Source organism: Bombus pascuorum, chromosome 11, assembly GCF_905332965.1.
Source record: "Bombus pascuorum chromosome 11, iyBomPasc1.1, whole genome shotgun sequence".
Lineage (NCBI taxonomy): Eukaryota > Metazoa > Arthropoda > Insecta > Hymenoptera > Apidae > Bombus > Bombus pascuorum.
Window position 1 is genome coordinate 9,958,110 of NC_083498.1, and position 16,391 is coordinate 9,974,500.

At 44.1% G+C, this 16,391-nt stretch overlaps 1 protein-coding gene and 1 long non-coding RNA gene across 7 annotated transcripts in view; one reads left to right on the top strand and one right to left on the bottom strand.

Annotated features, from left to right (window-relative positions):
• The window catches only part of LOC132911836 (putative mediator of RNA polymerase II transcription subunit 26), a 72,672-nt gene extending 58,233 nt beyond the window's left edge, over positions 1 to 14,439 (top strand). For 4 of the 6 annotated variants that reach the window (XM_060968817.1, XM_060968816.1, XM_060968819.1 and 1 more), the window contains 11 exons: positions 3,148 to 3,651; positions 4,162 to 5,116; positions 5,592 to 6,566; positions 6,904 to 7,167; positions 10,160 to 10,344; positions 10,933 to 11,181; positions 11,868 to 12,029; positions 12,661 to 12,946; positions 13,129 to 13,366; positions 13,444 to 13,594; positions 13,806 to 14,439. In XM_060968817.1, the coding sequence (XP_060824800.1) occupies positions 3,148 to 3,651; positions 4,162 to 5,116; positions 5,592 to 6,566; positions 6,904 to 7,167; positions 10,160 to 10,344; positions 10,933 to 11,181; positions 11,868 to 12,029; positions 12,661 to 12,946; positions 13,129 to 13,366; positions 13,444 to 13,594; positions 13,806 to 14,066 (4,230 nt within the window). In that variant the 3' untranslated portion in view covers positions 14,067 to 14,439. The remainder of the gene's footprint in view (positions 1 to 3,147; positions 3,652 to 4,161; positions 5,117 to 5,591; positions 6,567 to 6,903; positions 7,168 to 10,159; positions 10,345 to 10,932; positions 11,182 to 11,867; positions 12,030 to 12,660; positions 12,947 to 13,128; positions 13,367 to 13,443; positions 13,595 to 13,805) is intronic. The other 2 variants (XM_060968820.1, XM_060968821.1) reach the window with 2 other exon arrangements.
• The window catches only part of LOC132911863 (uncharacterized), a 45,112-nt gene continuing 38,229 nt past the window's right edge, over positions 9,509 to 16,391 (bottom strand). The window contains exons 2-4 of the long non-coding RNA XR_009659094.1: positions 10,456 to 10,664; positions 9,821 to 10,350; positions 9,509 to 9,656 (exon numbers count right to left, since the gene is read on the bottom strand). This is a non-coding gene — a long non-coding RNA (uncharacterized LOC132911863). The remainder of the gene's footprint in view (positions 9,657 to 9,820; positions 10,351 to 10,455; positions 10,665 to 16,391) is intronic.

The window sequence follows — 16,391 nt, forward strand, 5'->3', positions numbered from 1 at the left end:
GTCAACGATTTTACTCCTGGCCGCTTGAGAAGCGAGCCAGAAGTAGAATATTATACATATACATTACACTTGACGTATACGGTACACTTTGTATAGAATACTGCGGTTTTGATTCAACGAAGACAAATCGGATTTGTATAAAATTTACTGCGAACCTTAGCTAAAGTTTCTTCAGACTGTGAGTAACGGAATATAAATTATATACGCGCGCGTGTGTGTATGTGTGTGTGTATGATGTCCAATATTTTACATAAGACTGTTACAGTTAACGACCTCTTAAGTGGCAAGTAAAAATATCATACAGCAGCAACATCGTAGAACTAGAATATCATGTGGTTCATTATATTATCGTTAGGCTAAATGATATTGCAATACGTACAAGTCCCTAGGAAATATCGCTAATTTTCTGTGCCTGAGCGAGGCAGCTGCGCAGCGTAACCGGGAAACTTGGCTGTTTCTCGGTCATTGATTCTGATCGAATAACTAGAATGCTCCTGGAAAGGGGCTACTAATTAGTAATGATCTCTGGTACACGCGAAAAAACAGCTTCGATGGCGCGATAAACGCGGACCGCGAAATTGGCTTTCTCGAGACACGGACAAGATCAAGGGACCAGCCTCGTGGAATTAGCATTTTGCTAGCAGGTTATAGGAGCGTAGGAACCGGCGAGCAAACGACAAAATCGATTCGGATAAACTAGCGTGGCAGGGTCCCGCTATCGTTTTCACGCGTGACGTTGGGATCGAGCAGGCGGCGAGCTAAACTGTTCCACGCTCGGAAAATTGTTACGAAGTTCCGGCCACGAATCGCGGCGGCATTATGGCAGCGGCATCAAGTTCGTAAAACTGGGTCGTTCGAGCAAAGGACCGTCGTGCACTGTCGTTCGTCGGGAATTCCTGGCTGCCGCTGGTAAGAAGAAGAGGGAATTTATGTGTAACCATGCGGATCGTAATACGTGGCGATGTCCAACGAGCTTTTTACCCGCGGATCGCATTCGCGTTCCTCCATCTATAATTTCTACCAACTTCTGCTCGGTTTTGTACTCGCGTTTTCTTATTCTCGCCAAGGCACGTTGGAATTCACGTTCCTCGAGATGCACAGCGGTGGATGGTAATGGAGGAAGAAATTCGATCGGAGAGCGTCATAAGATGTTCAAACACGCCACATAATGGAGGAAAAATCTCCGAGAACACCGGGTGATAAGCGTTCCGCTACTATATACAGACCGTCGATTCCAATTAAGCGAGTTTATTTGGTCTGCCGGTTAATTGTTTTCATTTGGATAAAAAATGTGGCCGGTTAAAGCGAGACCGAGTAACGCCAGGTCTTACCGTGTTTCTTTTAAGGAATCAGCGCTAGAAGAAGCTACTGGAAGTACACCATGGTGGCTCCATCTCGTTTCCGTTAATATCCAATTGAGAAGACCGACTGAATCGCAGCGTGACGTCCTCGTTGTCGTGGAATTCTAAATTTACACGAAGCATACGTGCGCGTCAGCCAGTGACAAGGGTGAACGTTTAATCGCGCGCCTCTGTCCACGCTCGAGAGGGTAGGCGTTATTCTACGAGGGTTTAATGCCGTATGTGGGCGCGTTCCATCGAAGGAAATCATCGTTCGCCCACGTACTCGCGACGCTTTTAAGATCGTTTCGCGTGTTTTCTCATTTACACGCAGGAAATTGGAGGGAAAAATAAAACGGCAGGCAGATGAGAGAGAGAAAATGAGAAAATGAGAAAACAGGCATCTACGATTACTTTCTCCAGCTCGATTAATCTCGAGACTTTTCAACATCCGGTGAGATGTAAAATAACGCATCCGAGAGCGATCTTTTTTCGTTACGCTGGATCGTAGAGGGGATACGTGTTCAAGTGTGTCGATAACATCCGGCGAAAGGAACGCGTGAAAAGTGGCAACTCGCGAAAAAATGATGTTCGCAGCGACGAGAGGGAATGGGATGAAAAGTCGAACGAGAAAATTGCCAAGGTGTTCGTACGAGACTATGGAACGACGTAGAAGCTTGTCACAGCTTTTGTCGAGTAGTCGTTTTCGAAAGAATTCGCAGCGTCATTTCGATGATCCCACCACCCTCTTCTATTCGCTGACTCGTGTTATGAAACAGGGACAACGTCGACGAATCTGCGACGAATATTCTAGCTAGTCGATAGTTTCTTGTCGTAGCTGATAAACGAAAATTCTAAAACAGTCCGAAATTGTGTGAAATTGGAGAACAGCTTGCATCCGCGTTGAATAATTCATCAACGGTTTCATTAACGCCAGCTGACCACCCGAGAGTTTCGGCGAAAAATAACGTTTTTGCACCGGCTGCATTGATCCAACTTGAACCAGCAACTTTCATTTCCTGGCAGACGGTGATAAGACGTTCGAGTGTACGAGAAGACCCTTTAACCAGATCCAGAATACTATTTCTTCCGAGTACCGGTGAATTATTAGACGGATTACCAGAGGATAGAGTGGTATGGACGATTATAACTTACTTAAGCTGGCTCGGGATTCCTCCTATCCGTCCACGCTGCTGCCAAACAATAATATTTAATTTCTGTCGAAGAGGATTGGATCGTGAATCTGCGCAACTAGCCTGCAAACTTGTCCACGGAGTAGATACTTGATCGCCGTCCACGAAGATTACGATTCATGCCGATCACTTGGAGAATCGTGGTACATAATGCATCCTTCGAACGTTTCGATTCGCGTGAAACTTCCGCCGTTCCTTCGATCTACAGAACAACGTTTCATTTCACGTTCATCGAATACGTAATGAATTGGAGAAATTCGTATAGAAATGATAGAAATTCATAGAAATGTTCGCGCTAGAATAACGAGTACCTAATTGTGTATTTAATTGTACAAACGTATTGTATATTTAATTGTCTAAATGTACTATGATAAACAGACATAATTAGAATTATACGTCGAAATTGAAATAGGAATATATAATTATATTTCAATCCCGATAGAGATTAACGTCAAACTCGCGTCCAAATTAACTACGATATTTATAAATATTCAAGAACCGATTTATTTTACAGCACAAATAATTGCACCGAAAAAATGCGTGTCTCGACTGACGCTTTAAACGTTCAAATCTTATAATAATAAATTATAAATATAAGTTTCGATCATTTTCAGAGTATTCTGCGTGGGAAGGCGGTGTCTCAAAAGGATCAGAAAAAGAAGAGCGTGGCATTTACGGAGCGGCTGACGGAGATAATCGGTTATGGAGGCGACGACTTCGTCTCCGAAGGTGAAGAGGAAGATGAGCAGGACTTGGTGGAGTCGTTCAACGGGGACGATGACACGTTGCCAGACAGCGAAGAGGAAAGGGCTTTGGGCAACTTGACACGTGCCAATACCAACTTTAACACGATCACCGCAAACTTGACGGAGATCGTCTCCACGAACGAGACGAGTAAGTCGTCTACGACGACGAGATCCTTCGCGTCCCTTATGTTGGGAAGGATACAGAAGGATTCAGAAGGCAAGAAGACTACGTTGTTGGTCTCTGTCACGCCGTTTGGCGGTGACGAATCTTTGCCAACAGCAAAGAGGCCTAGCGATAAGAAGGTGAATGGATTCGTTAATGGTTTAACGAACTTTACCAAATCTAAGATAATGGAAACTGACAAGTCAGAGGTTGGTATTTTGTATTACGTTCGTTGCATGTTTCATTTTCGTCATCCCTTCATTAGCATAGTCATAGAACGATCATGGAATTAAGAAAGACAAATGAATTTCATTTAGACCGATCTTAGTGTCACTGTCTTGCAGACGTAGACATAACGAAACAGTCCTTCCGTTCAGGTTAACAGGCAAATTAACAGATAATTTTCGTATAATACCTGTCTCTATATCGCAAAACACTAGGTGTGCGAATTATTCTCCTGAATTTACGATACTTACTGAGAACCTTTAGTCACGATTTTCTAATTTTTATTTCACGTCTTTAGAAGCACTTTAGAAGATAAACGTTTGCCGATTCGGATTCACGTCATGCGCGGTAAACGCATTAAAGAGATCTTCCCTTTGTGGCGAAACTTTATTGAAACTTTCCGTCGAATTCGTATCGCAAAGTGCGTTAAAGAAATATCCTATACTTGGTGAAAAGTTTCTTTCTTTTTTTATCGACTTTTAATATTCCTACAGACGATGTCGAAGAGCACGAAAAAAACCGATGTTGATTCGAGAAAGGAAGAAAAGAAGGATCAGAAGTTTTCATCCGGCATGGAGAAGATCGTGGACATGCCCCTGATCACGTCGAATAATTTAATTTCTGTCATGCAAAGAAACGAACCGGGGGATCCTGATGACACCAAGGACAGAACGTCCGAATCTAACATAATCAACGTCGAGAGGAATTTAGAGAATAGCAAATCGGATAAGAAGGCTGCCAATATTCCTCGAAGCCAACCAATTAAAAAGTTCGACAACGAGAAATCCAAGATTCCTGCGCAAGCTTCGCAAAATGGTGTCAAGATCGAATATGACTTTACCGGGAAAATCACGAAGAAAGCACGCGACGTATCGAGAATAGAAAATGAATCCTTGGACAAGGGTATCGAATTGACTCTGACACCTTTGAAGAACGAGGCTGAAGACGCTGCCGAGAGCGACAGATCCATGGTCGTTCGAGGAAAAGACGTCAATAAAATCAACGCAACGTTAAACGACAGTAGGAAAATCGTTAAAGACGATCCATTGCTACTTGAAGTGCGAAAAGTGGAAGGTGAAGCTACGCCCGTCGAGAAGAAGTTCAGTTTTGAAGAAAGTCGAGAATCGGCTGGTGAACCGGATGGAAAGGCGGACGAGGAGGAAGTGACGGAACCGCCAGCTCTTCCAAAGAGTCCTCCGCCTATTGAAACTAAGCATCCTGTTGTGGCAGAAACGTGTAAGACACCGATCATCACGACCGAACCGAGACCGTCTTTCCTACACGGAACAGTTCACTCGGAGTCGAAGATGAAACCTGTGGTGCCTCAGAAGCCGACTAATTTCTTGACCAAGAGCAGCCCTACGTCGCCTGATACAAATGGAAAGAAAAGTTACGTACTGCCGCCTCCTTCGGTTCAAAACGCCGCAGGCAAGCCCGCTTCGAGCACAGGTGAGAATCTTTCTCTTTCTCGAAAAATATGTCGCATCTTTCTTGAACTTTTAAGGCTTTTATATAAAATCCCTGAACACTTAAACTTTCAAATATTTTCCTGTAAATATTTCCAAACTTTCGAGTTTCCAAGTTTTCCAATATCCAAATGTTCGAATATTTCAATTTTTCGACTTTTAAATATTCTCTTCTTTCGAAATAACTTTCAAATAAATTCTCGATTTTGCAACGTTTAAATCTTCCAAGAAACAAACTAAACTTAATGATCTGCGACAAAGTCATTCGCACGACAAGGGCGTAACGATTAGATCACTGTCGCGACGTTACCAGGATTACTTAGGGATTCGGTAGACGGTTCGTGCAAAGTCATCCTTCTGATTAGTTGAAACGACCACGTAGATCCACGATTACGTCGTCCACGGTACAACACTCTCCGTTCTAATTAACGACGTTTGCATTTTCAACTGATTTACAGGCGCCAACAACGTTCCACCTGCGGAACAAATAACTTCCTCTCGTCTAACAGCTACCAAAGACAAGTCGGAGGAGCAAGTTGCCGCTTCGCTCGTAGATCAAAATCGTGGATCTTTGAACGCGGATACTGCAAAAGACTCGGAACAGCGAGAGAACGAAACTTCTCGATGCCAAATCAACTCAAAGTCTGTGTGTCATGGTATCGAGTCGAAGTTACCGACCGTTGAGATGTCTGCATCGAAAACGTCGCCAGGAAGCAAGTCAAAGGCGTCGTCGAGCGTAGTCAGAAGTCAGACCACAGATTCAGCAGATAGTACGGAGAATGCGGAGGTCGACGAAGAAATTTCAGATCCCCAATTTTCGACGGTAGAGTCGATACGGTCGCCGAATAAAAGAAGAATGGCGCCAAAACCTCCAGCGATCGATTCTACGGAAGAACTGGCTCCCAGTTGTAGCTTGTTCGCCAGGAATCCCGGGGCGAATTTCAAATCAGACTCTCCGGTGGTCAGGGAAAAAGAGAAGAGAGAAAGGGCGTCGTCGTGTAGCCCGAAGTTTCGAAAAGCTGTCTCGGATCTTCCAGATCCTACGAGCGCGCAAACGTGCGATCCAGCGTCCAGAAGGACGATATCTCTGTCGCAGGATAGTCTGGCAAGTGGGCCAGAAGTTAGAGAAGAAAAGAAGAGAGGTAGACCGCGTTTCTCCTTGAAGAGATTTCTCAGGATGGGTTCGAGGAAAGACGTGGATATGGTTAGCGGTCACGCGTCCAACTCGAGGATCGACGAAATACCATCGACGCCGCAACCTAAACCACGATTAGAAATTATTCATCCGTTGGAGTTGGATGGCGCTGCTGTTGAAGTGGTGGGAAACGATCGGATTAGCAGGATAAGCGAAGATCAACCAGATTCCTGCGGTTCTAGGAACGACGCGGGAAGAGCAACTCGATCGCCGTTGTCCGCCGGATCGCACGCCGCCGGTAAGTTTTCCTTTTGACACACGATCGCTCTATCCGATAGTGATCTATCTTGACGAGGGATCGAGGGAAACGGAGAAGCGATTCTTTTAGAATTCCGTCCATAATTTTGGCTTATCGATATTTACCTGGTCTCCCTTTGTCAATTAATTAGCATGTATATTAGCGGTACGGATATCATCGTATCACGTTCATTTCGCAGTCTCCTCAAAGAGAACGTTTAATATTCAAGCGCGTACCGCGATGGTTCTCCGCCATCGAGAGCGAATTCTCCGAAGATAATAAATTTGCAAGGACCGTATGCCGGCTGTATAAAATATGCGTTACTATGTTATGGCAGCGAGACCAGGGAAACCGCCACCACCACCAAGGAACCAGTCTTTGGAGGATTGGTCGAGACTGGATCCAGCTAGCAAACCGGTCAGACCACCACCGCCACGCGTCGAGACCAAACAACTACCGTCGAGGAACGACAAGTCATCCACGAAATCGTCGCCCTCGTCGTCCACGTCTTCAACGTCCTCGTCGTCTACGTCGTCGTCTTCGACGTCGTCCTGGCAGCCAGCAGCCTCGACCACCTCAGACTCGATTTACGCGAATCTGGGTAAGTTCAGGCCCATCCAATGTAACTAATGATTATCCACGGCAAAAATCTCGATGTTGTAACAGCCATACTCACACGAATCCTCGCGCCAGCTGCTTCCTTGACGAATTTACAGTTTTCTTTGCGAGAGTACGTCCGATCGGGGAATATAATCCTGTAACGCTGGATAACGGTGGTTAACTCTCACCTCTCCCTCACGGGTTTTTTTCTTCGTTCCTCGTTTCGCCGGGTCGACGTACGGTCGTCGTGAAATTGCCGTTTCTTTACACTCGTCTGCCCCCCTTTTTTTTCTCAATTTGGATAGTGCTCGTTTGTCCGTGCCTGGACACGAACGAAGACTTAGACGATCGATGAAGACGAAGAGTCGCGTGATCCTGCTTATATCGGGATTCCCGCGAATCAGTCAGATTAATATTCTTCTCGAAGTTACGTTCTCTTTTAAACTTTTGTTATATGCCATACGCGTTTCGTATTCTAATTATTGTTTCTTATACTCTATACGACTAATCCCTTCGAACGACTATACTCTATACTCGTGTACTTTCTCGACTAATTGCTCTATTTAGAGACATTATACCGAACGATTCACGATTCTCTGTGATATATCTTATTACCGTTTTGTTAGATAAAACAACGCGCGATGACGTTTCGCGCTTTGTGTTTTTCAACAGCTACGTTTGTCGACGAAACACCGTAGTCGTGATTGTCTTTTTTGTACCGCGCGAATCGCCGTCGTTTTGATACAGAAATTTCTCTATCGAACGAGCTAAAGTTGCCTCCAACGGACCAGAGTGCGATCAAGAGTCTGAGAATGGCTGGCCGAATTTAAGAAAGAATTTGAAACTGGAAAAAGTGCGAAGCCAGTTTTGTACGAACCGATGATTACACATTGTTTTTTTTTTTTTTTTGTAAATAAAACGATAGAAATGGAGTACGAAAGATTCTGTAACCTCGAATTTCTGTGTCTGAAATAAACGTTTGTTGCCTGAAAAACCAGAGAGCCTTGTTTTCTTGGTCACGTAATATTCTCGCAATTTTTTCTTTCTTTCTTTTTCTTTTCTTTTAGATTTTTGGCTCGTTGCACCCGTCGTGATCCCAGTATCTCTCTATCCGTTGCGTGTGCTTTCTCCTTTCTTTTTGTTTTTTCATGACGAACGGAACGAAGGCCTCGACGATGTGAAACGACGAAGCGAAAAAAGGAACCACGATCGTTCCCATTCATAATTGTTATTGGATTGCGATCGTTTGACGTTTGCGCGGTTCGATTTGGGGTTGCTTCATCGTTAACCGCATGCACCGGATACGACTGTATTCAAAGACCACTCGAAACTTGCATACGTTCCCTTTTCCATCCACCATTTCGCTCGTTCCATTATTTTCTTCCTTTCCTTGATACGTTCGCTACCATTTACCCAGTAGGAATATCCTTGTCAAACGAACCTCTTAAACCACATTGTTAAAGTCCATCTTTTGTAAACTTCTCGGTTTCCTTAAACTCTAAAATTCTTCTTCTATAAAATGCAGAAGACGCGACTTTTCACGTTTTCCCTGCGGTTTCCATTTTCGCTTAATAAACTTTAGGCGCAAAATCAGCGAATATCAGGCGATCTACGAACAAGGATGCACGCGATGCGCGATAGCGGTATTGCTTCATTTCGATTCGAAAAGACAATTTCATTCACGTGCTAAGCATCGATCCACTCGACACCTTCCTTCTCTCACGGACGACGAGTCGAATTTGCTTTGGTTAGACGAGAATCGAACAGCTATAGGGTAGAGAGGTGCTCGTCTCATTCCTAGTCCGCTGTAAATAGTGAACATGTCGGCGGCGACGTGACAACGGTGGTAGGATTGTTGCGCAAGGTATCCTTAACCGTCCCAGGGTGCAACTAACGCCGCATGTATTGATTGCATATTAGCATCGTGTTCTCTCCCCCTTCTCCTTCAGTCAAACCTTGATAACGAATGCCTGCCAATTCCAGGATTCCCGATGATTCGCGCAGGAACTCTAAACGCCACTTAATTCACTGTGTTTCGCCCTGGAATTTCTAGAACTCTATTGAACCCTTTAGCTCCGCCGGAACTTCTCCAAGGAATTAGGATACCGAGAGAGATGTGTCTCTCCTTCCGAGGGAATTACGTTTCCAATTGATACGAACGGTGTTATTTAGTCGATTTAACGTTGGAGAAAAGTTTAAGGGTTAAATAGACACGATTCTCGTTAGTCGATTATCATACGGTATTGGATCGTTCGATAAGCTGGTGTTGATTTTTGTAGCACAACGTCTAATTCGTCAATTAGTACGCGTCATCGCTACTCATCGATAGGATTACTATCTCTCGTATTCCTATCTTCTCGATTTCCATTCGCCAAAAACACGCTGTTCATAATAAAGCCGCGAGAATGGATCTGCCAGGTACAAAGTTGATTTAAACCTCGAAGATGGATGAATTTTTCCGATATGAAACAATTGTGGGGAAATGGAGTCCTAAAACGAACGGGAGAGTTGAAAAAGATCATCGAACGAAACTGTACGCGTATATCATATCAAAAATAAACGTGTTTCGAAAAAGCAATGTTACGTACCATTTAAAAATCGATAGAAACTTATCGAACGATCGAATAAACTACCATTATCGTTATCGTACTTACGCTGTAGTCGTATTCGTAAGAATTTTATCGAAAAAAATGATTCACGATTGAAACACCGACGAGCGGAAGAGCGATCCGAAATCGTCGATACGACGACCTCGAGTGATTCATCAACGTGTCTGATTTGTCGCTTTGCCCTCGTCCTCTCGCAACAACAGTCCATTTCTGCATAGATATACACATACGTATGTACGTGCTAGCGCGTCTCTAGTGTTTTAGCCGGGAACGATAATTCCGTCTCTCCTAGCACGCTAGTACGCTAGCTAGCCTGTTTTGTGACATGCCTTGTGTCTTGTGGTACTAACCCATGGCGCTTGACGATGGCGGACGTGCCTGCAGCAGCGGAGGATGTTACAGGTGAGGTGCGCAGCTCGTTGGCACCCTCGAAACCGCAAAGAACCGCCAGCATGAGGGACCAAGCGACCTCGCAGCCAATCCTCAAGAAACACGGCTCCTCAAGCCCGGCCCTTAATCAGGATTACGAGACTGTCGCGGTTACTGCGCCACCCACGTCCGATTCTCTGGTAATGCTACAATTAATGGGCTTTTAACGATTTTTATGGCTGACCGCGGAAGTGTACACAGGAAGTAGGAAGAAAGGTGTTCAAGAATTTAAGGCTACCGTAATGTCTCACCTATTAGACGTCAGTGTGCTCTCGAAATAACACTTATGGCACGTTCGGCTAGGTTAGTACATAGTACGTACAGTGTATTCAGCGTTCACCATTCGGTGTTAATACATTGGTGGATCGTGTTTGATCGGTTCTTGAAACATCTTCCTTTGTCGATCCGTTTACACGATTTGCGTGGCAAGAATGATGGTACAGGTAAGGTGAGAGGGAATCTGCGAGTCAAAACAAGTTGAAAACTAAAAATAACGAAACAGAGTTGCAGCGTTTTATCGTTTCGAAATAAATTCTTTTCACGAGTCGTGCTAATTTCAATTGTCTTTTCAAAAGTTCTTTTCTCTACGAGGACTCTAACATCGTCGATTTCTCTCTCATTTTCACTCGTAGAATCTCCTCGTTTCATTTGTACCATAATTTCGTTACATAGAATCACCGTATCTAACGAGTTACTAATTCCAACGTGGTTTTACACGATTTTTCCAGACGTCTAACGACAGTCATGTTTACGAGTGCCTTTCTAGCTCGCCGGAGTGCGACTCGAATCTCGAGCTGCGCCACGCTGGCGTATCTCATCTCAGCTGCAAGAGGAAATCCGACAGCAACGCGATGGAACCCGCTTCGGAATTCAAATTTCATCATCAGACGTTCGTCAGATCGACTTCGCTTCCATATTGCGGCAGCGAGACCGAAAGCGAGTTGTATGCCCCGTATGGTTTTTACACCGGTGACGAGGTACGATCTCGTGCTATTTGCCGAACTGGACGTGACCGCGTGGGTGGTCGCGTAAGATATCGGAAACTGTACAAGCAAAGAACGTATGTGCTAGTTTTAAAATTATGGCGACTACTGCGAAACACTATCGAAACGAACAAATTTCATGCTACACACGGTTCGCTTTCAAATATTCTGGTCTCGTAGCGATGTCGACGAAACTTTAAAATGTTTCGTACAACGGACTCGATGTAACATATTCGCGAAAAGTGTCTGCAAGAGTCGGAATATTTTCGTGAATCGGTGTATATATATTACGTTTCCGTTGGAATTTATGCTTTTTAGAAAAGAAGCGATACGAACATGGCGATCGATCGGACGCTAAGCAGATGGAAAAGGTTTAAAATTAAACTAAACCCCGTAGAGACTGGGTTTTTCACGCTTCCGTCGGAGCGAGCTTTCTTCGTTGCTTTTTCAAAGGTGGATCGGTTTCACAACTGTTTAGCGGGCCCAGCGATTTTATTACCATGCAACTCGATCCCGCGGTATTTGCGGAACTTTATTACTCGACGGGGAAGTTTCGTGGTCCGCGCGCGCATCCTGCACTTTTCTTATTTAATAAAGATCCCGGGAAACAATTTTACTTTGAGATAGTTTTATCAGTGGCGCAACCGCGCGGAATTTATAATGGAATTTTTAAAACGCAGGGTCCTGAGGAGGATCAAGACTGGAAGAATAAGGACGACGAATTAAGGATAAGCCGATTGAGGCAACGCAGAGGTCGCAGTATAGTTCATCGAAGCCTCGAGGATAATTACGGCGCCGTGGTCGTTGCAAATCACGAAGCTCTCGCCCAGTTTCTCGACCAGGTACTTTCTCACTTTGCACTTCCTTCTAAGAAAAATCTTCCAACTACTTATTCCCAGATCCAAATCCTACATTCATGAAATCTTCGATAATATCTCAAGTGCTCTTTCATACAGTACAATAGGATATCTTATTATTAGTTATACCGGAGTATTAACGAAGCCACATTGTTCCGGTATCTAAATAATATTTATCTTATCGACCTGGAATCTTTTCGCAAAAATTCACCGTCTCAACAAATTTCAAGAACCAGCAAAATATGTAAAAATTCATATTTGCGATATTCGACTTTCTTGTTTCGTTACAGTCGCGTAATGTTTCATTAGGGTGGTAATGGAATTTGAAAAACTTTCGACTTACGATGTACGAAACTTACGATGTATGTGATATATTCGTAAAAGTTTTTCGCGGCAAGTATTCGTAAACTACATCCGCGAATCGCTATAAATGGATTCAATTAATCAGGTATTAACTAAAATTTCGTTGCGATAAATACAACTGAAATAAATGGAGTATCGTGCTCTAATTGGATCGTTCTATTTAGATTGTATTTAGATGTGTATTTTACTCGTACGACGTGGTTCAACAACGCGTTTCATAGAATATGCATGGGACGTACGTTTACTGTTGCAGCTGAACCAAACGCCTCAAATGCTTGCGGGGCTGCGAGCGTTGAAAAATACGAATCCGCGTGTAAGCCACTTCGGCATCGACGCCAATACGTCGATCACAGTCGGTAGAAGAATATTTTGCTCGGCGACGTGGAACGAGCTGAACGTCACCTTGTGCATCGCCTTCGATCTGGCTACGCATGTGTCGCGGAAGGAATTTTATTTGGCACCTATAATCGAGTTTATAGACAGCCCACCGAGAGAAATTACCGACAAGACGTGTCTACGCGGGAACAAGAAGCTCGAAGGTATTTTATCGATCTCCTTATCCTTTCCTCCTTAAATTACGCGTTGCCACGAAACAATATCAACTCGTTAAGGGCCAAACGACAGTTTTTCCGAACGTTATAAACGCTCCAATTTCTTGAAATTCCGTAAAATTATGAAAATTAGAATTCGCGACACCGTAAAATCGTTTTTATTATTTCAGCGACCATTTCCGTACTGCCGCGTTTACAAGTGAACACGATACAATTATACGGCGGGACGATCAAGGATTTGCACGACGAAGGAACAATTAGAGAAGCATCGTTCGTGCTCCTTCAATTCGTCACAGCGTTAAAGAGCCTTCAAGCGCGAGGAATCGAAGAATCTGCGAGAAGCTTGAACAACGTGGTTCTATGTAGAGAAGACAAGGACGCCTATTACAGGCTCTATCTTCTTCAAGGGTCGGTAAACGCGTCGAAGGAGCTTGCTCGACGCCAGCTCGAAATTGGTTCGCTCATTGCTCGATAACGTTTGACAGATTGAACGTGGAGACGAACGAGGAACGCGACGAGGAGAGGGTTTCGTTGTGTCAGTGCGCGCTCGTGGCGCTTCAACAACTCAACTTGGCCAGTAGACTGCCTCTGATTCAGGAGCTGCTCGTAAGGGAGAAGGCAGTCACCTTGTCTCAGGTAAAATTAACTAGAACGTCGTCGGCTGTCCGTTTTCGCGAAGAAACAAATAATTTCAAAGATGAACGCTACGACAACCAGACGATATTACAGTGCCGTCACGCGAATGTCAAATATTCGATGGCGATATACAGTGACGACAAAAAATATTTGTCTGTGTTAGAATCTGGAAGAATCGAGAACTGAACGAAAATCTATATTCTCAACGTAGGTGAAATCCATCCTGGAATTTTCTCTGTGGGGTCCCGCGGACGTGACTTTCGCTGGTCCACGAGAAAGGGAAGTCACCCTCCAAAGATGGTTGGATCTGGAAAGAGCGAACGTTCTTCACGCGTTAGTGAGGACAAGGGCGCCGCTCACCGTCACCGACGAATACCAATTGCTATTCTTGGTTCGAACCAGTGCGAAAATTATGGGCGAAGCGTCCTTGCTTTTGGACGAGCAACGGAATCGTTTGATTCGGACTCGCTGAACGATCGTTATCAGGCACGAAGTCAAACGGAATCGACCAGTTTTTCATAGACGAAATATTATTTAATTATATTTATACATCTGGCAAATAGTGTATTAAAGATTTTCCAAATTCGAGTACAGTTTTCAGACGATCGAAGGGAACGACGTTTCGTTCGAACGAAACTGGACGATAGTCGCGATTGTACAAATGAAAACGCGAGGCTCCGAGTGGATATCAACGCTCGTTCGAAACGAGATCGCGTGGGACGATGCTTTCGACCGAACGTTCTCGTTCATAATTAAGAACGATAATTACCTTCGATTAATGTCCCCGATCGAGTGTAATCTTATTAAATATTTGTACAAATAAACGACAATTGCTATTTGACGTATTCCCCCCTGGCGAACAATTTTATAGCTGATCCGATTAAGTGGAAACGCTAAATTACCGAAGCGTTCGTTGCGCGGTTATTACCGTAAATATCAAAGACACGAAAAGGCTATTATTAAGTTAATACTTCGATCCGTAAGGAATACTTCTATTTTAAAGGTCTGCTTCGCGTCTTCTCTTAAATCTTTAGAAAGCTCGTTCGTTTGTCTCGATCTTAACTTCTAAATGGCAACGTACATCAGCTCGTTCGGAGATCACCCACGAGTCGACAAAAAAGGCAGCGATCGCCGATCGTTGCTCTAACATTCTGTTGGAAACACTGGTCCGCTTGTACGACACGCAAACACACACATTCTCGCGTGGCACCAGGCATCGTCGATTTATCAACGTCGCGGCGCGAAATCCAAGCCAAGTATCCGATACAACAAATTCCGTGTAATAGTCACGCACGAGATCGAACGCGTATTATCGTTAATGCAATAACGACGTGCGGCCTTGGTAGTTCGATAAATCAATAATCGGAATGGCGACCGACGGAAGATGCAATTTTTTGGCGGGGCTCGGTGAAATACGCGACACGTGGCCCCGATGCCTCTCGAACAGCGGATTAAAAATTTGGCGCGGTTCCCGAACACGTTCTAAGTAATTCCACTGCCTTTTCCTGTCCACCTTTTTCACCCTTCCTACCCCACCAGCTCCTTTTAGACGCATTTTTTCCAGCAACGGAATTGGACCACGCAGGAATGCCGCGTTACCTGCGCGCCGAGCAGAAACGAGTTTTTAATTAAACCTTATGAATTTAATGGCACACACATACACATACACACACAAACACATACACACACGTACAAAAGCAGGCCGGATGGACGCGTTTCCGTGGACGCCGAGACGCTCGCGGAATCTCGTAAACCAGCCCTTTTTAATAACTCGCCTCGGAGAGACGATTTTTAAACGAAGCTGCTCTGCATGCTTAACCAATATTCATGATAAATTTTCCAAGCCGAACGAATCGAACAAATCTAGATTTGCTGTGAGCGAATGTAAAACAGTTTCTTTTTTTCTCGTCGAGAAAAGGCTGAAGGGCTGTGCCAAGGGTCGGAAGAAAATATTCTATTGAATGTTTTATCGAAACAGAGGTTCCGGTTGAAGAGGGCTTGAACGTCCGTTGCTACGAAATAAAGAGCTGCTTGTTTGTTGCGACACTCGAGTCCCTCTTGTCGAGGTAAGTTTCCCAGCTAGTAGTATATACCAATTATTGACCGGACGTGGCTCTGTTCGGGCTGAGTGGCATAGATGTCGCATACTCTACCCTCGACTCTACTTCTTGGCAGCTTGAACGCCTCGAACGAGAGACGAACACTCTTTTTTCAAGACCATACGTCATATGTGGTGGAAGGGTAGAAATTGATGGTTGACCCGTTGGCAGACCGCTTTAAAGGTTTACAAAAACCTTCCAAAGGAAATTTAAGCCCGTCTTATTGAAATCTGTTTGCCCTGATGATATTGAGGTGACGCTTAATGCTCTCCAACGGAGATTTACCATGGAACCATGTTGGAACGATATTCTCGAAGAAACAGACAATGGGAATGAAGTCCATCGACGCAGTAAAAATCACTGCCAATATTACTACGTCTTCGCGTGATCAAAGTATACGGTTATTCGGACTCTAACGAAACGAAAATCTCTCGTATTTATCTCAAAATGGCGGAACATCTGATAATTAAATGCAAAGTTATTGTTGACCTAAATTACAAAAACGTGCGATTTTTGTATTGTAAGACTGCAGTAAAATTACCAGTTACGAATGTGTTAAATCAATAGATTAAACGCTGTGCTGCTTTTGATCATTTTATACCAAATGATATGGTCGATCGAATGACGTGATAATTATCTATAAATACATTAGCTTTAAGCTATCTGTTATAAACTGAAAGCGAACAGGTCAATTACTG